This window comes from Gossypium arboreum, chromosome 3, assembly GCF_025698485.1.
Source record: "Gossypium arboreum isolate Shixiya-1 chromosome 3, ASM2569848v2, whole genome shotgun sequence".
Lineage (NCBI taxonomy): Eukaryota > Viridiplantae > Streptophyta > Magnoliopsida > Malvales > Malvaceae > Gossypium > Gossypium arboreum.
The window spans coordinates 14,514,704-14,537,226 of NC_069072.1; the positions used below are offsets into that span (position 1 = coordinate 14,514,704).

A 22,523-nucleotide genomic window follows, 5' to 3' on the forward strand; every position below is an offset into this window, starting at 1 on the left:
TAACCCATTCTGAATTTTCGAACTCATTTCGTACCATGATTTTCAAATTACCCTTGAAACTTCTAGACCCAATTTCAGGATGTGACAATTCTCCCCCTCTAAAAAGAATTTCGTCTTCAAAATTTTCCTGCTAATGCATCATCTGCTTTATCACAAAATTTGTTATTTCTTGTTTTAAACCAACCACCACACTTATGTTGCGTAACTCTAATTCCTATTCTCTTTAACTACCTACAACTCTTTTTGAAGATCCTATTCATTACCACGGACTGTCCTTCGATAAATTCGCTAACAATTTCCTCTATTCCCTACGACAATCTCGTCTAAAGAACTCATAACAATTGTTCCTATTTTAATAGTCTCTATCGAAATTATCCAGTTATTAGCTAAGTCATCCAAAACTTACAAAAGCGTAGAACCTAAAACTACAAATGAGAATAAAAGAATGGATTACAAGGCAAAAAAACCTGCAATCTCGATGATCAAATCTTTATTCTGCGGCTCCTTAATAGCACATATGCAAGCTGCTCCACCAGTTTGAACCTAAGTAGCAACGATATGAGCAACAACCCGCTACCCAACCTTTCTCTCATTACCACATCTCCCTTGGCCACGACCTCCATCAGGCACAAGCGCAGGTGCAGAACTTTGAGTCTGTGAAACCTTGATTCTATTCGAATAGTCCCTCAACAAGTGTTCCTTAAAGCCACACTTGAAACATCCACTTATCAGTTCACAGAACTCTCTAGGATGCCTACGCTCATAATATACACAAAGTGGCTGTCCAAAACCATCAGACAATCCACCAGTACTAACTACAACACCGTTCTGCTGGCTAGACTGAGTTGCTTGAAACTCGTGTCATGCACTCGTATCAGAACCGTGAGTATCACTCCCTCTCTTAGACGGTCGTCTAGATGCAGCAAAACTATCAGAAGTTCTCTTTCCCGATTTAGTCACCACAAAGCACGGTGACTCAGCTCAAGTTTCCTCAACAGCTTTGGCTTTCTCAACCAACTCATCAAACAACTTCACGTTTTGAGCTACTAAGTAAACCTGAATCTCACAATTAATTCCAAATCAGAACCTCTTACAACGATCCTTCTCAGTAAGAACCATCTCAGGAGCATACTGACCTAGTTCGACTCATAATCAGCTACAGACAAACTACCAGGTCTAGAAACTCTCGTTTACAGGCTTCTATGTACTACTCACCCATAAACTTCCTTTTAAACACTTCTAGGAAATAATCCTAAGTCAAACGGTCTAAAATAGCACCTCTCTTCACCGTATTCCACCAACGGTGGGCTTCTCTATCGAGTAGGGACCCGGTACAACCTAACTTCTCCTCGTCAGTACAAGACATTTGATCGAGGATCCTCTCAACACTTTTAAGCCAGTATTCTGCTATAGTCGGATCTGCTCCTTTCACTCTAGTAAACTCTTTACCGTCCAACGCCTACAGGTGTTCAAGTGGCAATCCCCGATTGGTAGGAGCAGGGTTAGCAGGAGCTAGGTTTCACCAACAATCCTCTAAAATGCCACAATCATGGCTTGTATTAGAGGGCCAACACTCTCATCTGGTATATTCGCTCTACGAGGCAGAACAGAAGGTGTAGAGAATGTATCATCCTTTTGAGTGTTCACATTTACATTAACACGTCTACAAGGCATATCGTATCTAATCTAACACACATAAACAATCTAATAGTGTGAGTGGGGGGAAATGATCCCAAGGCATGTTCCTACAAGAATACATTTAAATAAAGGCAATGTAATCCCGACCCTACCGCGAAATCAAACAAAATCATGCTATTTCAAACAAAGATATCTCAATCAAATAGTTCAAATATTAGGAAAATTTAGATACTTGGGTTCTGGATACATGGGTTGGGTAACCCTAGTCCATACATCGATAACTTAGGTCTGAGCATTAGAGAATCTAGACTCTGATACCACTAAATGTAACACCCCACACTCGGCCCAATCGTCGAACCCGAGTAACAAGATGTCACATCAACCATCGTAACTTACACCTATACACATAACATACAAACAATGTCAACTTTTAATAACTTAATCAATTACAGAGAAGTTCATGACAAACAATCATTAATAGACATTAGAAAAATTTTAAAAAAATGCTTAAAGACCATTTAATAAATTTCTCAATAAAACCACGTAGGTATCGATACACAACAGTAAGTATTGATATTTTAGTTGACAGTTATCAATACTAATAAGAAAATCGATACCCTTCTAGCATTCTATTTTTCCGACTCATTTTTGAACTAAAAACATTTTATCGATACATAATCAAAGGTATCGATATTTTTATCCCGAGTATCGATACTCGTGAAAGGGTATTGATATAAAATTAAGCTACTATTTTCCTGCTCACTCGTTCCTACACTAAGGTATTGATACTTATGCCCCGAATATTGATACCCTTGTACAATTTGACAAAAATATTGCAAAATAAGGTATATTTCATGCTTAACATATTCCCTTTCCAACATGCAATATCCACCATAGCATTAAACATCAAATTTGCCCAAAACATAGTCCAACATAACATTAATACATTATCGGTCCAAATCCATTTTAAAACAATTAGAAGTAATAACAATAACGATAGTAATAATAACCAACAAAAATTTCTAAACCCACATTGCCTTTATTGAAAGAGTTCAAAAATAATTATAAAACCACCTACTCAAAAGTTTTTTCCCGTTCACGGATCTCTTCCTTGGTCGCATCGCTCACACTGAAAACACTACTTATTTGCAAGATGTTAATGTGGAGTGTGAGCTTAAATAAGCTTAAATGTTCAGAAATAACGCAAATATACACAATATCACATGTTAAGCAAGAGCATACTATGGCTCACTCATAATTACATTTTCAATAAAGTCAAAATAACATATTCACGCTTCATTAAATCATAAAACTATCACATACTCTCACATGCAATTACACTTAACTCGTATATATATAATTCATTTAACAATAATTCATCAAGACAAGACAATGTATTCATGCTTTAATGACTCACAAGTGTAGCTTATATATTCACATGCATTTACACATAACATATTCATATTTTAATCAATTAATGATAATTTGGCAACTTCGAAACATGAAACATAAAAGTGGACTCTATCACCACACATTGGATACACGGATCTCCATCGCACCAATGACTCAAAGAGTCTAACATATCTAATCAGTGTAGCATAAAGCTAAACACTCTCCAACACACCAACATATCCCGGCAAATGGAGCTTAGCTCGACATTCCCTTATCCCTTCAACCTGTCTCAGGGCCTCCATTCCCAAATCACAAAACATAAGGGTGAGTACTCACAGTTCTATGGCATGCCAACTATATCTAACGATTTCACGAGATCACAAGGCCAACTATATGCCAATTATTCATCTAAGAACAATTCTCAACCTTTAAAACGCCCAAAACTACTCAGATTCATGGTTTCAAAAATTTCGACATTCGTGACTTTTCTTAACAAACACTCAACAAAACCTTCAAATCTTTTAACGAAACTTTAAAACAAGTTTAAAAACATTCTAATCACTTTAAAAACAAGTTGAAAATTACATAGAAATAGTAATTTTGTTTATAAATATAAAATATACCATCAACAACCCCGATTTTGACTAACATGGAAAATCTTTGATTTAATTATTAAAACTTGATTTAAATGGCTAGACTACTTTAAAAACTATTAAAAATACAAAATCTTATCCCGATTGAAGAAAACGACGAATGATTGATTGAAATTCAAGAAAACTTACTTAGAGAATATCAATGCAATTGATGGTATTTTTGGTGTTTTTCTTGTATTTAAAAGACATTTGATGTTTGGAGGGTGATAGAAAATAAGGGTTTAGAGTGGTGAAGATCAAAGATTGAATAATGGTGTTTAGGGATTTTTTTCTCTAATGGATGACACAAAGAAAAGGGTGAAGGGGTGTTTCTCTTTTTTTTCTTTCACGCCAAAAATAGGGTGGAAGGCGGAAAATATGGGGTGATTTTAAAACTTGGTAGAATTTCTTTATAGCTACTCCTAAATTAAACTGTTTTACAAAATAGTCTTCTCTTTTAAATTTAAAGCCTATTTCACACTATTTTCATAAATTACTTTAAATTTTCTAAAGCCATAGACGAAGATATTTTTGGGTTACACATTCTAAATTTCTGAACTCATTTCATGCCATAATTCGAAAATTACACTTGAAACTTCAAAACTCAATTTCGGGATGTGACACCCTCAAGCTTTTTCAAAAAAAAAATTTAAGCCTTGCTTTTTCTTCTTTTTTTTCACTCAATTGGGTACTTAAACTTTCAAAATGCATCAAAAAGGCCCTCAAACTTTTTTTTTAATTTAAACCCTTGCTTCTTCTTTTTTTTTTTTAACTCAATTAGGTACTTGAACTTTCAAAATGCATCCAGAAGGCTTTTTAACCGTTAAACTTTAATAGTTGATCATTAAAGTTAACTTCCTTAATTTTTTTAGTTAACGCCACCTAGTGTCACAACCACAACATGACATGTAGCAAAAAATTATAAAAAATATATAAATTATTAAATTTTAATAAAAATATTGAAAATTATGAAAAATTTATAAAGATTGTAAAAATTATAAAAATTGTAAAATTTTATAAAAATCATAAATAATTATAAAATGCACCATTAATTTTAATCGTTGACCATTAAAGTTAACGACCCCCAATTTTTTTAGTTAAAACTATCACGTGTCGCAACACAATGTGACATGTGGTGAAAATGATAAAAATAAAATTATAGAAAAATTATAAAATGATTCTTTTTGTACGATAATTTTTATAATTTTTTATGAATTTTATATTTCTTTACATTTTTATAATTTTCTTTATAAAATTTTATATTTTTCTATATTTTTCTATATTTTATAATTTTTATAAAATTTTACAATTTTTTATTTTTTAATTTTAATAAAATTGAATAATTTTATAACTTTCATTAATTTTTATTTTTATCATTTTATTTGTTACATATTATGCCATGGTTGTAACACGTGAGCTGAAAAATATTAAGGTAACAATTAACCGTTTTAGATGTAAAAGAAGTATTAAGTGCTTATTCATATGACGTAGTATAGTTTGGGTTTTTCTTTTGTCAATTTATAAGATAAATAATATACATTTATAAGGATATACTTGTAAATTTATATCCATTATTTATCTTCGCCTATTTTTCATTACTTTTAATTTTTATAATTATTAATTCATTTTTCATTACTTAAAACCATTTATAATATAATAATAATAAGGCCAAAGTAATGCCGCACCAAAATGTAAGATCTTTTCTTCGGCCAGTAGACCCAAACAGCCCATTTATTCTTCCTTGCCTTGCACTAAAATTTGACCAAGTCCACTCCACCTCCGTTATAAAACGGTTATACCAACAGTCAAGTGCCTTTTTTCTTTTGCTAATCTCCAAAAATGAACCACTGAACCAAAAATAATAGCGAAATTTTCTTGAAAAACAAATTGGCGATTTGTATTGGAAAGCAATGTATCTATACAAGTCAAAGGTGCCTCTAATCAGTAATACCATTATAAACAAAGTGAGAACTACGAACTCATCCCACCATTTAGTTTTTGCCTGCACCAGAAAAATGCATAATTCCCCTATCGTCATTTACAGTAATAATATCAATTCCTCTCTCTCTCGCAGTTAATCTTAGCATTTCGGCTCCTGCCACCATCTCTATGCTAGCAAGTGCCAATCACGATTCGGATGAGTTATGATCAAAGTTTTTCTCATTCAAGGGAATCCCTTGAAGCAAATCAGACACTCCCAACGTATAGAACTGGTAAATTTAGGCCGGCTACCCTGTTTGTGTCAAGCATTACTCTCGAAAGATACCTTAATCTCAGGCAGGCACCTAGGCTTTGAAATTGTAGCAGTTGCAAGGCCTTTAAGTAACTTTAAAACATCTGCAGTGTCATCGAGGTAATACCTAGCTTTGCTAGGCTTTCGCCCAACTGTGCATGCAAAGATTTCCGGAGCCACAGGCAAGGATGGATTAGAAACTGAAGTTAATATGCTCTGAAACATATCTTCATCGGATTTATCATCACCAACACACATCACGAAATCAGGTGGCTTCCCACCATTGACCATTCTCGACAAAACTTTCTCTGCTACCAGCCCTTTGCTTACTCCCTGAACAATAAAGAATGATGAGAAAACTTGGTTCCAACTATAATATACATATTTAATATGAGAAAGGAGGAATCACTTTTGTCATACTTGCGGCTTAACTTCAACAATATGCTGGCCTCTATGGACAACCGCTGGTTCATTTGCGAGAACACTTTCCAAATGATCCAACAATTCCTTGGCTTGGCATGATCCGAAGTCAGGGTCTGCATCTTGATGGTGCCACACCAAACCACTCTCCTTGGTCTCTATGCTGGAGCCATCAGTTGCCTCTCTATACAGGCTCATAACAGGTTCAACAATCTTTTTCCATTCAAGGTCAGCACCAACAGGGCTGGTTTCCCATTCGGAGTCTTTACTCCATCTGCAGAAGGAGAAAAGAAAATGACCTCAGTTAATTTTATAATATTTAGAATCACTTCTAACCATATATCAAACACATTAGATTACACCTACCTTATGAAGTACCCGTGTTCAGCGGCTATCCCCAGCTTCTCACATGGAGCAAGCCAATCACTAAGCGAAGCTCTTCCTCTCCCACTAACAATAAACACTGTGTTCTTAGGATCATCACAGAGGGTCTTAATGATAGAGATAACCTCAGGGCTAGGAGTTTTGATAATGGAAGCTTCAGGAACAAGAGTGCCATCATAGTCCAGGAATATTGCTCTTCTACTTGTTCGTCTATATGCTGAACAAATGTGATCGATAGCTAGCCTCCTAAAATTAGGTGAAAGAGACACAACTCTGAAACTTAGGCCCAAACCAATGCCCCAGCAACGTTTACTATAGTGATCCTGGCATGCTCTATCCAAGTCCATCACAAAGCTGCGAGCCCAATATGCCACATCATGAGTGCTGACATACCGGTAGTGTTTCTCATGTCGCAATTGCTTCTCTGACTCAGGTATGGTAATAGCTGTATTTAAAGCCTCAGCCACAGCATCAATATCCCATGGATTTACCCTAATCGCTCCACTTAAAGATGGTGAGCAACCGATGAACTCAGAAACAACAAGCATGCTTGTTCGTGGATATTCTGGCTTTACACCCAGTGCCTCATCCATGCCAGGAGTTCCCTGCCGACAAACAATATACTTGTAAGGAACCAGGTTCATCCCATCCCTCACAGCATTTACTATGCAACATTCTGCTAGCGCATAATAGGCCGATTTCTCATAACGGGGAACAGGGCGATCAATCAAAATCACTGGCTGATAATTGGGGGAACCATAAACCTCATTGATCTTTTTAGCAGTCATATAAGTCTCCTTCTTAGCCTCCTGGACATCCTTTCCAAAGCCCCTTGCAGGATTCACAATCTGAACCAGGACTATTTTACCCTGCAGGTCTGGGTGCTGCTGTAAGAGCTGTTCCACAGCCAGTAATTTAAGACTGATGCCTTTGAAAATATCCATATCATCTATGCCAAGAATCAATTTTTTCCCTTCAAACTGTTTCTGAATCTCTTTGACCCTGGCAGCAGTAGAGGAAAGATTCAAGACTGATTCAAGTCTACCCATATGAACTCCTACAGGTAGAATTTTAATAAAAACCGTGCGACCAAAGTAATCAAGACCAATATGCCCTCTTTTAGATTCATAATCAAGACCCAGCATTCTACTGCAGCAAGATAAGAAATGTCGTGCATAATCGAACGTATGAAAACCAATTAGATCGCAATTCAGTAGTCCCCTCAGAATTTCATCCCGAACAGGCAATGTTCGATATATTTCTGATGAAGGGAACGGGCTGTGGAGGAAAAAACCAAGCTTGATTCTATTCAGGTGCTTCCTCAAAAATGTGGGAAGAACCATCAAATGATAATCATGAATCCAGACATAATCATCATCTGGATTGATTACTTCCATAACCTTGTCAGCAAATATTTTATTAGCAGAAACATATGCCTGCCATAAAATACGGTCAAACCGATCGCCATGGTCAGGACACATGGGCAGCATGTAGTGAAAAAGAGGCCACAAATGCTGTTTGCAGAAGCCAAGATAAAACTTCTTCTGCAAATCATGAGGTACAAATGTAGGGACGCAATTGAAATCTTCTAACAGCTTTTGGGCAACTTCTTCCTGTTCATTCACATCTATATCAACCTTGAGAGATCCTACGTATACAACCTCCATTTCAGGAGAAAACCCATCCTTTAGATGTAGTAAAAGTGAATCCTCATCCCAGCTGAAGCGCCATTTCGAAGTTTCACCATCTCTTTTAGCATGCAAAGGTAACATATTTGCCACTATAATTTTGCGTTCTCTACACCCAGATGAAGCAACATCTGAATCCCCATCATTACTGCTACAAGAGTCCATGTCAGAGATAATCCCAGGAACAGTCATTACCCGAGGAAGACCTCTCGGAGTTTGAGGAATATCAAGTAGATTCCCAGAGGCTAAGTGTAAAAAATTTGCACATGATCTTGATGCCATGAAAGCATACAAACAAAACCCTCACTACAAGAAATTGTTTCGATTAAAATGTTCACAGATCTGCAGACATAGCGATATTTATAAATCAGTTGAGCTCGTTCACATTAATCAACCAAATTTATCAATGAAAAAATATAGAGGGGATTAAACACCAAGATTCTTGCAACTATTTGGACCTCAAATAAGAGTAAATATTATTTTTCTATAGTTTTCACTTGTCAAATATTTGTCAAAAGTTCTCTCACTGGTTTGCATTATCATCTAGAACTATTATTCAGTGTTGACGAATATAGCAAAAAATAGTAATAATAAAAATAATGTAACAATTAGTACAAAAGAAGCCTCAAGAATATTTAATTTGCACTCTCAGGAAAAAAAAAAAGAATACTTAATTTGTAGTCTTTCTTATTCTTAGCAAAAACAAGATCCGAAACCTTACTTTTTATCACAGGTAATTTTTGCCGCAAAAAATATATATTATTCTTTTAAAAAAACGCAATCAAACAACAAAAATGAAAATCTGGAGTCACAACCCGCACTAAAAGAAAATTAATATAGTAAAACAATATATCCAAAAAAGTAATAACAAAGTTCATGGAAAAAGTTACACGCCAAGAATCTCAGCAGGACAATTGTTTTTTAATAACTCATATAATTTCATTTTATCTTATTATGAATTAAAATTATTTAAGTATCGAAAAAAATCAAAGCTATCCGATTTCTCAGTTCAACATAACCAAAATAAATGATCTAAAGAAGAAGAAGAAGAAGAAGAAGAAACATTGATTTGGTTTATTTCTCCCGCATTTTCTATGCGACCAAACAAGAGTAAAACAAAAGCCGAAGAAACTAATTGTGAGTCAACTTAACAGTAGATCAAACAACAATAGAAGGCGTAAAACAAAAAGACGGTGCAAAAACAATAGAATTCGAGAAGGAGATACTTACTTGCAGGTCACGGCGGTTGAAAAAAATCTACGGCGGAGGAGAGGCGGATTTGTGGGTTTCGAAAGGAAATGGGAAAGTTCGTTAAAGTTGAAGAAGATAAAGTAGAAAGAGAAGGGTAAGGCGTGAGGAAAGAAGGGAGAAGAAGAAAATGGAAGATGTGCTGGAATGGATGAATGAATGAATCAAAGCGTGAATAATAAAAATTTGGAGAAAAAGAAAATATATACAGTTTTGTTATTTATTTATTTATTGCCATTTGCGAATAGGATAATATCGAAGTTGCCGTCTCTACCTGGGTTACTTTTTTAACCATGGTTTTCACTGCTCTTGCGTTTTTACATAAATGCCCTTTATCCATTACTTTTCTTAAGGAATTTCTAAACTTTATGAAATAAATTTACAATTTCTACAAATACAATTCAAACTGAATTGATTCAGCAAATATCTCTTTTATAATATTTTATTCCTTTTAATATATTATTTACTTCCAACTTTTCTTTTTTTCCAAATCAATAAATCGATAAAAAGAAATCAACATAGATATTGAATGCACCGAAAAGGAAATATTACAAATGTTGATAGCTAATATCTTGCGAAACGAATTTTGAGATTTTCAACCTTTTATTCTATTAATTATGTTATGTAATTAAAATATCATTTCATATTTAAATTTCACATTTCTTCTTTTTCTAATATACTACTTTTATTTCAGTAAAATTTTACATTTCGGTATCCGAAGATAAAGATGTCAACTTTTAAAGATAAAGATGTCAACTTTTAAAACATATTTAGAAAGTAATTAAGTGATTAAATTTGAGTGTAATTACTTATATACATTCATGGCATTTAGGTAAGATAATAATTAGTAGTTCTTACTAATTTGAAAGTAGTTGAAGCTCTTCAATTGCACTCTTCAATTTTTAGCGGAAAGTTAGGATTGCAGTAATTACGTCGATGACTGTAACAATTACATTCAAATCTAGTTACCTTATAGGCTTTTTAAATATACTCATATGTAATTTATGTTTAAAAGTTATTTTATACAATAATAATAGTATTTTAATTTTAAGATATATATTATTTTGAAATATTATTTTATTTTATTTTACTAAAATCATTTAAAAATTTTGATAATTTTATTGATGAGTGATAATTTCTTATACATATTAACCTACTAAATTCTATAATATTTATGCTAAATCTAACTAAATTACTATTAATTATTTATATTTGGTCAAAGATTAATTGATGATAACAATGAGTATATATTGAACGCTAGAGAGAATATCCCAATTAATATGGAATACAAGAATAATTAGATAACAGTACATATGATTTTTTTATTTTGTTATTTTTATTAGTAATTGCATTATATATGATGTTTTGATTTTAGGTTATGTTACTTATGTAGAGAATTTTTGTCAAGTATTATTGATAATATTTATAACAATTATTTTTAGAATTTAAAATTATATAATTGTATAATTGCAATTTATAATACTAAACATGACATAGTGAATTAAGTTATAATTACACTTTGCAAGTCAAACACGTCTAGAGAATTAAAATTCCTTACAATTATAAGATGGTGAAGTTACTACCTTAGTAATTATATTTTTATCCAATTGTAGTATCCATACACACCCAATGTTTAATTCGAGTATTAGAGTTGGTTTGATGAAAGTTCATAATTGGTCAATTATATTAGTTATTAACTTTCATCAAATCAACTTTAAAATTAAGAAGAAAAAACACAACCTTGTTTTAACAAATTGAACAAAATTACAATTAACACTAAAATTATTTTTCTTAAATCGTAAAAATTCAGACCTACTAATATTAACAATTACCTTTACCACACCAACCTTAATCTTAAATTAAAGATTAAAAATTAAGATCATTATCTTAGGATACTAAAATACATATAACATATTCGACCCAAAAATATAAACTCTATATTTAAAAATTCAAATTTAAAAACTGAATAATATATTAAACCATTTATTTATGATATCAATTCAATTATCTCTTTCTAGTATAACATTGATATACATCTATATTTAATATACAAATTTTTTACTAAAGTTATAAGAGAGTCAATTATTAGATTATGATAAAAATAAATAAAAGACATTTAAAATTTTCAGTTAAAATAATTATCCAGTAAAAATTAATTGTCCTATTTCAATATAGAAAATCACAAATTATAGGAAATTTTAAGCATACTTTTTAATATGTAAGCAACTAAGTATGTTACTATTTATGGTTCTCAAGATTTTATATTTTTAATAGTAATGTAGGAATTCAAAATTACATTATGAAGATAACATTGGGTATGTAATTTTATATTTTAATTGCACTAAATATTGGTAATATAGAAAGTAATCTCCATATCATTTCTTTGTTCTAATTTTGCTATATTACAACTTATTATCCAAATTTTATTTTTGCTTCTTTTTAATGTAATTATTGAAGTAAGCCCAATAATTAATCATTTGAATTTTATAGATTTATGAAGGAGTAGATACTGACCATGAGTTTTAAAACTACCTCATATCAGAGGTAAAGATCAAACCCTTGACACTGATTAATGTAAGAGAGACCCTTGTCATCTCACTTAAATCTCGTAATTTTTTCTTGCCTTATTCCTTATACGCGACAATTAACCATTTTCATATTAGACGAAATTAAGTACATGTTTAGTTAAATTGAATAAGATTCTTTCTTATAAAATGGGTCACTTGATTATGTTAATGTTTATATTTTTTGGACTAAATCGACTTTAATTACACAAAATTTAAATTAAAAATTAAAAATTAAAAATTTATATTATTTTACTAATTTTATTGTAAAAATTAAAAATTAATGTCGGTGAAAAAGCAATTTGTATGTTTAAAATTATTTCGACCTATTTACTAACACATGCTTAAAAATTGATTTTATGACACCTATCAAACAATTAAATATTACCTTCCAACCAAATGAATAAAATAAAAGAATATAAATATAAGGTAATGTGCTAAAATATAAATATAACTATAATAAATGTGTATTTGATTATATAATCTTGAGTTAATGTATACAATTAATATTTTAACTATCTAAATTAAAAAAATTATGAATTAGTTTTATATATAAAATGGGTAGATTTAGGAGTGAGTAGTAGTAGTGGAGCATTTGAATTTCCTTTTCCCCTTTTGTGCATTAGTGGAGAATTGATTTATGAAGTTATTTGAGTGGCCAAAACTCATTTTGCTTATTGACTGTTATATATGATGAGATTATAGAATGCACCAATCTTTTCCTCGTGCTTCGTTTTTTCAATTCTAATAATATTTCTTTTTGGGGAAAGATAAAAGTAGAATTTTCTTTTAAAGTAAAGAGTGAGTGGGTAGAGCCTGGCTTCCTTCAGTCTTTTCAACCTCTTATTTTAGCCCTTCAAATATTTTATATTTTTACTCTATATAATTATCCCTCCACTAATACTCTATATCTATAAAAGCATGAGCCCATTAAAATATTTTCATTTTACTAGATAATTATATTATATAATTTAAAAATAATAGTTAAAAAGTTGACGTAAAATACAATATCCGATAATTATACATTTTAAAAATTTGTGATAAATTTACATTGAAAAGAGTTTGATATAAACAAAGTTTTGGTAATTTTAAAAGCGTAATTACGTGATATGTTGAAAATTATAGATTGTAAATTAATTATTTATGAACACTATTTAAATTAAAAGTAATGATTTATTATCTTACAAATTTAATTATTCATAAGCATTATTCAAATTAAAAGTGATGATTTATCATCCAACTGATACATTTTCATGCGACATGTTTCTCTCAAGAAGTATGTCCAATATAAATGGTTGTGGCTCTTCAAAATTGAATTCATTGAGTGCATATAAATAGAGGCATTATGGTGCTCACAAATCACACAATTACAATATACTATTTTCAGAAACTAAAGTAAGAGTTATTTTGCTAATTAAAGGAAATTCAAAACTTCGTTGTATCCTAGGAGGACCTTTGTCTTAACCCTCTAGCAACTTTATGTAGGGGTAAATAGTTCTCTTTAGAAAGCGTCATTCGCGCCTCGAAGTCTACTATTTATTTTTATATAAGTCTTCGATTCTATCGTCTCCAATTCTATCGTCTCACTCAAATACCCAACAATCAAATAGAATTATTTTTGGAGATGGCGACGGAGGCTAACACCGTATTCAAAGTGATGAACCAAGAGTTTGTGAAACTTGATCGATTTGATGGTTCAAACTTCAATAATTGGAAGGACAAGATGTTGTTCTCCTTATTGTCTTAAATGTGGCGTACGTTCTGGATCCAAACCTACAACCCGTGGAGGATCCCAACCTCAATGTAAATTCCGAGGAAATTGCGAAAGTGACTGAACTCAAAAAGAAGCGCAAAGAAAACAATTTCACATGTCGAGGACACATCCTCAACACCTTGTCTAATATTTACATGCCGATGCAATCCCCGGTGGAAATATGGAAAGCTCTTAAAGAGAAATACTGAAAGTTCTTAAAGAGAAATACAACACCGAGCGGCAAAGTACTTATAAATTTTTAATGATGAAGTATTTCGAATTCAAAATGCTCGATAGTATCCCGATCATGGATCAAGTCTATGAATTACAAGTCCATGAATTACAAGTCCTTGTAAGTAGGCTTCGTGACTTGAAAGTTGTTATTCTAAAATTGGTACAAGTCGAGGCTATCATCTTAAAGTTCCCCTCGTCTTGGAATAATTATCAGAAGAAACTTCTACATATGGAAAAGGACTTCACTGTGGAGAAAATAATTAGGCATTTGCGTATTGGAGAGGAAACTTGGAAGCGTGATACGGTGTATCTTCCCCAAAGTTCTAAAGTAAACCATGTGAGCGAGTCCAAGAACTCTAGAAATAGTAAGCTAAAGGCCATATTCGGGACCAATGACGTGCGAGACAAGAAGAAAAAAATCTCACAATTGTTATAATTGCAATAAGAAAAGACACATTATTGAGGATTGTAGGCTTTTCAAAAAGAAGCAAGATGCCACAACTTCCAAAGCTAATATGGTAGAGGAGATGGACTAAATGGAATTGAGAGTTTGGATATTGGTATGATTACTGAACTCAACATAACCATGCTTAATAAGTCCTGTAATTGATGACTTGATTCCGGAGCTAATGTCCATGTGTGTAATGACCGATAACAATTTAAGAGTTATGAATTAGTGGCAAACTGTGAAGTGCTTATAGGCAACTATCAATCGGTTAAGGTGCACGGTCAAGGGACAATGGAACTTAGTTTCACCTCTGGGAAGAAATTGACTTTGACCAATGTGTTGCATGTTCCCGAGTGAGAAAGAATTTAGTGTCTGCAAGTTTTCTATATAACAAGGTGTTCAAGATTATCTTGGAATCCGATAAGTTTGTCTTGCTTAAGGGTGATATATATGTAGGAAAAAGGATATTGTAACAAGGGTATGTTCAAGTTGAGCATTGATATAAATAAAATTAATTCATCTACTTATATTGTTGAATCTTATCCTTTGTGGCATGCACGTTTAGCACATTTTAATTTTAAAATTTTACAACATATGCAAAAAAATGGTTATATAAGTCTAAGTAATGATGAGTTTGTGGATAAATATGAAATTTTTATTCGATCAAAAATGACCAAGAAGTCGTTTCCTAATAAGTGTGAAGGGAATTTACAAGTGTTAGATTTAATTCATTCAGATGTTTTTGAATTAAATGGAACATTAACAAGAGGTGGAAAACAATATTTTATCACTTTTATAGATGACTTCTCTAGATTTACTTATGTGTATCTCATGAGAAGTATAGACAATGCTTTTGATATGTTTAAACGTTTTAAAATTGAGGTTGAGAATTTGTTTAGTAAGAAAATCAAAGTACTTCGTAGTGATAAAGGAGGTGAATATTTTTCAAATGAATTTAATGTATTTTGTGAGGAATAAGGTGTGGTACATGAGTATTCTGCGCCTTATACTCGGCAACAAAATGGTTTAGTAAAAAAAAACTGTAATTTGGTAGATATGGTTAACTCGATGTTGTTAAATGCTAAAATTCCATATAATCTATGAGGTGAAACATTATTGACTGCGTGTTATATTTTTAACAAAATACCATCGAGAAAATTCAAAGTATCTCTATATGAGTTATGGAAGGGTCGGATGACAAACTAAGATTATTTCAAAGTGTGGGGTGTTTGGCTTACTATAGAGTTCCTGACCAATGGAGAACAAAGTTAGGTCTTAGAGCCGTCAAATGTGCATTCGTTGGATATGCCCAACACTCTAAGGCTTATCGTGTTATTGACTTAGTGTCAAATACGATAATTGAAATAAAAGATGTTGTATTCATTGAAAATAAAGTTTTTAATGATTCAATAGATTCAGAAAAAAGAATATCAACCAATGATCTCAAGTGATCAAACCAAAAGAAGTCTTTATGATAATAAGGATACAGAGCTAGGGAAAAGTCAAAGAGTGAGAAAAGTAAAGGACTTTGGTCCTAATTTCATTTCCTCGCAATCTCTAGCATTTCTTGTTGAGGGAAATAGAGAATTCGTAATTAAGAATATCTCCATAATGTTTAATGTGGATGGTGATCCACAATCCTATAGTGAAGCCATGACTTCTAGGGATGCAGCATTTTGGAAAGACGCGATCAATGATGAAATAGATTCAATATTATCTAACAATACTTGGATTCTAGTTAATCTTTCTCAAGGATTGAAGCCTATCGAGTGTAAATGGGTGTTTAAAAGGAATAATACTTCAACAAAGGGTTCTCTAACCTTTAAAGCTAGGTTGATGGCTAAAGGATTTAAGCAAAAAAGAGCCTTAAATTATTTTGACACTTATGCACCAGTGGCTAGGATAACCTCCATTCGAATTCTTATAGCACTTGCATCTATCCATAAGTTACATGTACATCAAATAGATGTTAAGATAGCTTTTTTGAATGGTGATCTAGAAGAGGAAGTCTACATGGAGCAACCAGAAGGTTTTATGCTTCTTGGGAATGAACATAAGGTTTGTAAGTTGATCAAGTCATTATATAGTTTAAAACAAGAGCCTAAATAGTGGCATGAAAAATTTGACTCGATTATCTTGTCATATGGTTTTTTACATAATGGTATGGATAAATGTATTAAATTCACCAATAGATATGGTGTAATTATTTGTCTCTATGTAGACAATTTGTTGATTTTTAGTACGAACATGGGAGGCTTCCATGTTTATGAGACCAAAGAGTATCTAGCCTCGAAATTTAAAATGAAGGATCTCAACTAGGTAGATACAATTTTAGGTATAAAGGTGAAAAAACATGAAAAGGGCTTTGCACTAAGTTAATCTCACTACATCGAGAATGTATTAGAAAATTTTAAACATTTGAATATCAAGGATTCAAACACTCCATACGATCTGAACTTCTAGTTAAGTGAGAATAATGATAGGGCTATAGTGTAACTTGAATAGCCAGCACAATCGGAAGTCTACTGTATGCAATGCATTACACTAGACTCGATATCACATTTGCTGTGTGCAAATTGGTGAGATTTTCAAATTGTCCTAGTATCGATCATTGGAAAGGAATTTGTAGGATTTTTGGCTATATTAAGAAAACAAAAAAATTGGCATTATTCTATAGTGATTATCTTGCAGTACTAGAAAGCTTCTTGGGTGCAAGTTGGATTACAAGTCTAAATGACAATAAGTCCACATCGAGATGGATTTTTACAATTGGAGGTGGAGTCATTAGTTGGGCCTCCAAGAAAAAAACTTGCATCTCACATTCAATTATAGAGGCTGAATTTATAGCCTTAGTGGCTACTGGCAAGGAAGCGGAATAGATAAGAGATCTCTTGCTCGATATAAAGTGGTGGCCATAATGTAGGTTCACTATTTCTGTACATTGTGATGGTAAATCTACTCATGTCTCGAGCGTACAAAAAGGTGTACAATGGAAAGTCTAGACATATAAGCTTAAGACATGAGTATGTGAGACAATTAATCAGGGACGGTGTGATAACTATTACCAATGTTAAGTCGATTGACAATTTAGTGGATCCATTGACAAAAGGTTTGTCAAGGGATTTGGTTAAGAGTACGACCACTAGGATGGGATAAAAACCATTCTAATTACGTCATTGATAATGAAAACCCTACTTTGTTCTAGCCAAAAGCTAGTTTCAAGGTTCAAAGGGAAATAATAAGTTATCGAATGACAACGTACACTAAGGATCAGGATTTAGTGTTTATATTTTAGGAGGATGAGTTTTACTTTTAATGGATGGTCATTAATTGTCATGAAATCAACCTATATGGGCATAAAGCGGTGCCGTTTCAACGAGATTTTCTTTATGGTCACATGTTCATGAAATGGGATGAGCACATGGCCAAAATGGTGCTAAAGCAAATCAAACACTTACTCTAATATTTTACGATTATGTGTGAATTTTTTTCTGATATTGACTTTAAGAGTGGTGATTCAAGCGACTAGCCACCATTTACTTTGTTGATACTCTGAAAGTTTGCATTAAAGGAAGGTTCAATCTATGGACACCCTTCTTTATGGATAATCGTTGTATACTTATTTTCTAGAATTAGCAATCTCGTGGGGGTTTGTTGGAAATTATAGATTGCAAATTAATTTTTTATGAGCACAATTCAAATTAAAAGTGATGATTTATCATCTTTCAAATTTAATTATTCATAAGCACTATTCAAATTAAAAGTGATGATTTATCATCCAATGGATGCATTTCCATTGGACATGTTTCTCTCAAGAAGTATGTCCAATATGAAGGGTTGTGCCTCTTCAAAATTGTATTCATTGAGTGCATATAAATAGAGGCATTATGGTGCTCACAAATCACACAATTACAATCAATCCTATTTTCAGAAACTAGAGTAAGAGTTAAGGAATTCCTCGATTTTGCTAATCAAAGAAAATTCAAAACTTCGTTGTATCCTGGAAGGACTTTTGTCTTAATCCTCTAACAACTTTGTGCGGGGGCAAATAGTACTCTTTAGAAAGAGTCATCCGCGTCTCGAAGTCTACTGTTTATTTTTATATAAGCCTCTGATTCTATCGTCTCCACTCAAACATCCAACATGATATACAAGCGGTGGAAAGTTTTTTTTTCCACAAGTAGGGTTGAGATTTTTTCACATGTCTTCTTCTTCTTCTTCTTCTTCTTCTTCTTCTTCTTCTTTTAAATATAACTTAAGGACACATGATAAAATTTTAACTTAATTGTGGAGTTAAAACTTTCCACTACCAATGTATCAAATAATTATCTATTTTAAAATAGAGTTATTACTTTAATAGAAATTTAAGCATAAAATATAAGAAAAATTTGTGATAACTATAATTACTTTAATTTACAATTATTAGTTAAAAATAAATATACATTATTACAAAATAATTTTTTAATTTTAAAAAGTTAGTGATGATTTTATTTATGTAAAACAAAGTTATTAATTTAATATAACTCTAAACATTTTAATTATCACTTAGTTAGTATTAGATTTATATGCCAATTAAAATTTAACTATAACTTTATAAATAACATTCAATACATTAGGTATATTCAATCAAGTAGCATATAAGAAAAATAACCTGTAAAAAATAGAGATTCTAAGAAATAATAAGTTCGAATCATTTAAGTAGCACAAATATATATTTTTAAGATTATAAAACATATTACTTAATCAATTAAAAGAATGTATAAAACTTATTAAAAGAATGTAACATGTATAACATTAGAAACTAGTATTAAAAATTGTATAACTAAAATTATGTTTATTACAATATAAAGTTAAAAACAATTTTAAAGAATCAAGATTTAATATAAATTTTGATATTTATTATAATATTCGTGAATCGTTAAATCATAAAAAATTAGTGATTATAAATAGTTATAACACTAAAGTTATACAAGATGTTTGATGATACACCAAGGGCAATTCATATTGTGAGAGAGAGTAGAGAGTCATTAGGGTGAAGACAGTTCACACCGTGAATGGTGTAGAAAGATGTTAAGATTGGTGATTTGAAATAGTTTGGGGTTAGCTCTTACAGAGCATATGTTGTATGGTTGGCCTTTTTTTTACCTTGGTGTTGAAGAGGTATCTATAGAGGGAAGATGGCTAAATGTGGGTTCTGGCCAATGAATTCCTTACTCCACAAGTATCATGATAAAGTGACGGATGTCAAACTAGGGTTCTATTGGGTTGAACCAAAAGGACTTAGACGAAGTGTTTGCCAAGCCCAGAATGTCATCAGAAACCCTTCTCGATATATCTTTTGTAGATTGCGTGGGTTCGCTTAGTGTGACATGATGTTTATGTGAAATTATGTTGCTCTTCTAGCGAGGCCATGGAGTCAAGCTTCTCCATGCATGAAGTTATCTGTCGACAGGTTTCTATAATAAAATAATATGGTGACGAGGTTTAAGGTGAGGATATAACAACTACCCCTAAACAAAAGGAATGTTATAAAGTGGTTTGGTTGAGTTAATTTTGTAGGTGAGACTTAATAAAGTTACTTGGTGAAGCTTTTGTGGGATTTTGAGACATCATCATTATTGATGAGATTGTTGTGTCTTTATATTAATTACTTTCAGATGCATAGTTGACTTTTTTTGGAGGTTTTGAGAATGCAACGTTTCTTTTCGTCATCATTTCGTTTGGATTACAACTTCATTTTCCCACGCAAAAACCTATAAATAGGTCAGCTTTTGGATTTTGAGATTGGTGTCTTTTTACTTTCTTTCTACTTCTATTTTTTTTTTGCCACATGGTCATTTTTTCCTTCTCAATGTCTTCTCTATTTGTTGTTTCTTTTTCTAAAATGGTCTCTAAACCCTTAATAGTCGAACTTTCGATGAATGGTAAAGAATCGTTATACACCATCACTGCAAAGAGAATTGTAGCCATGTTGCAATTATGGTGTTTGAAGCCTATTCATATAGGTATGAATTTTTTATTTCATTGAGGCTTTCATTGAATGAGTGAAATCACAACTGTTGGGAAGACCATTTTCCTTCCCTTAGATTTGTCCGAAGTAGGCTTTTATCTACCTTTCATCCTTGGCTTATAAGGATCCTCTGATTATATCATGTTGCCCTTGGGAAATTATGAGTGACATATTGGCATTTTTTGGTGTGGTATTCTTAGATTGTAGAAAACATGGGGAACTCCTTCTATTGCTAGATTCAGAAACTTGTTCACACTTTCATTTAGAGGTACCCCTAAAGTAGGCTAGTTTCAACTATGGAATTAAAAAATGTCCAAAGTGGATCAATTTTTTTAAAACATAACCTTTTGTCCCCAAAATACATTCTAATAAAGAATGCGTAAGAGGGCTTTCCTTCCATTTAAGGTAGATCATTCATGAGTTAACGAGGACTATTATTCCTCCATTTAATGAATCATTTGCTTAAGATTAAGGAGGATACATTTGTTGAGGTTGGTACTTAAAACAACTTCTAATGATCTTTTTTCAATGAGCGTAAACCTAATGGGGCAACGTTAGAAGAGATGGTTGAAGTTATTAACATGCCTAGCATTGATTTATCTTCATCGTCTCACTCGATGTGACCCCATGAAGAGCGAGTTTTTCGACTTTGTGTTTTGGTACATGCGTGAGCATTTGCATGTTGAGGCTTCCATTGTTGAACATCTTATTCAAGGTTCTTTTGGATCTTATGTAAAGAATCCTGTAGGTGCGACTATCGCTGCTGATGCGAGTTCATGATATTTCATTTTGTGCTTACAGTGTCTTTCAATTTTCAATATGTTTAGAAATTTTGTCAATTGTTTACTAATAGCATAGGTTCTTTTAACAAATCCTATGCTTTGATAATGCAGGTACAAAAATTGATGCAAGTGCTCTTCGCCAACCTCGAAGAGGAAGGGGAAGGGGAAGAAAAAGCTTGAATTGCCTTTTTTTGTCTCGTAATATTTAATTGCGTTTCTTAATCATAAAAATCAATACAAATTTACTTATTGGTAGCCAAGACCCTTTTAATAAAACAAATATTAAAATAAAATTATATTATTATTTATAATCTGTAATTTATCTATAGTATATAAAAAATATATGAACAAGATAAATCTCTTGAGCTAATGTAATGGTAAGTATAACTCATCATGTTCTTTCAATTATTATTATTATAAATATATTTTTAATAAATAAAAATATATAAATTTATAATAATATTTGGTTGCATTAATATTAAAATAATAATTTTATAGTAATTTGAATGAAACAAACTTTACATGTAATGAACTGAAAGTTACTGATCGAAATTGAGTCTTGAGTATGTTTCAGTGAAATTTATTCATGAATATTTATTAGAAATATTTATGAATTATAGTTGAATGGTTATTTAATGTTTGATTAAGTTAAGTAGCTTGAATTTAGAATAATGACTAAATTGCATACGGTATAAAAGTTTAATTATAGATTAAAGATTAGTAAAAGGGACTAATCTAGCAATTAGACCCTAAGTGCCATGTGTGTGAATGTATGATATAACATGTGTAATAGTTGGTATATATGTGTAATAGCTATAAGATATTTTATGTTATAGCTATTACACATGTTAATTTATATTTTTTATAGGTTAATAATAATGAGTAAAGAAACATAGAAAGAGTTACAGAGAGCAAACGTGAGAAAGAAAGAAGGAAAGAAAGAAAGAAGGAAAGAAAGAAAGAAAAAGAAAAGGGAAATTTGAGGATTAAGGCCCTAAAGATTAATTGGTAAGTTGTTTTAGCTCATTTTCTTATGATTTTTATGTTTATAGATGCCTAATTCAAAGTTCTACATGTATGAGGTTAAAATGAAGAAA

At 31.9% G+C, this 22,523-nt stretch overlaps 1 protein-coding gene across 1 annotated transcript; it reads right to left on the reverse strand.

Annotated features, from left to right (window-relative positions):
• Window positions 1–5,537: 5,537 nt before the first annotated feature.
• On the reverse strand, window positions 5,538–9,808 carry LOC108476087 (probable alpha,alpha-trehalose-phosphate synthase [UDP-forming] 9). The gene is made up of 4 exons (NM_001330040.1): window positions 9,618–9,808; window positions 6,682–8,729; window positions 6,316–6,589; window positions 5,538–6,228 (listed from the first exon to the last, which is right to left on the reverse strand). Exons 2-4 carry the CDS (start codon window positions 8,667–8,669, stop codon window positions 5,905–5,907), a joined length of 2,586 nt encoding a protein of 861 aa, NP_001316969.1. The 5' UTR covers window positions 8,670–8,729; window positions 9,618–9,808; the 3' UTR covers window positions 5,538–5,904.
• Window positions 9,809–22,523: the final 12,715 nt, after the last annotated feature.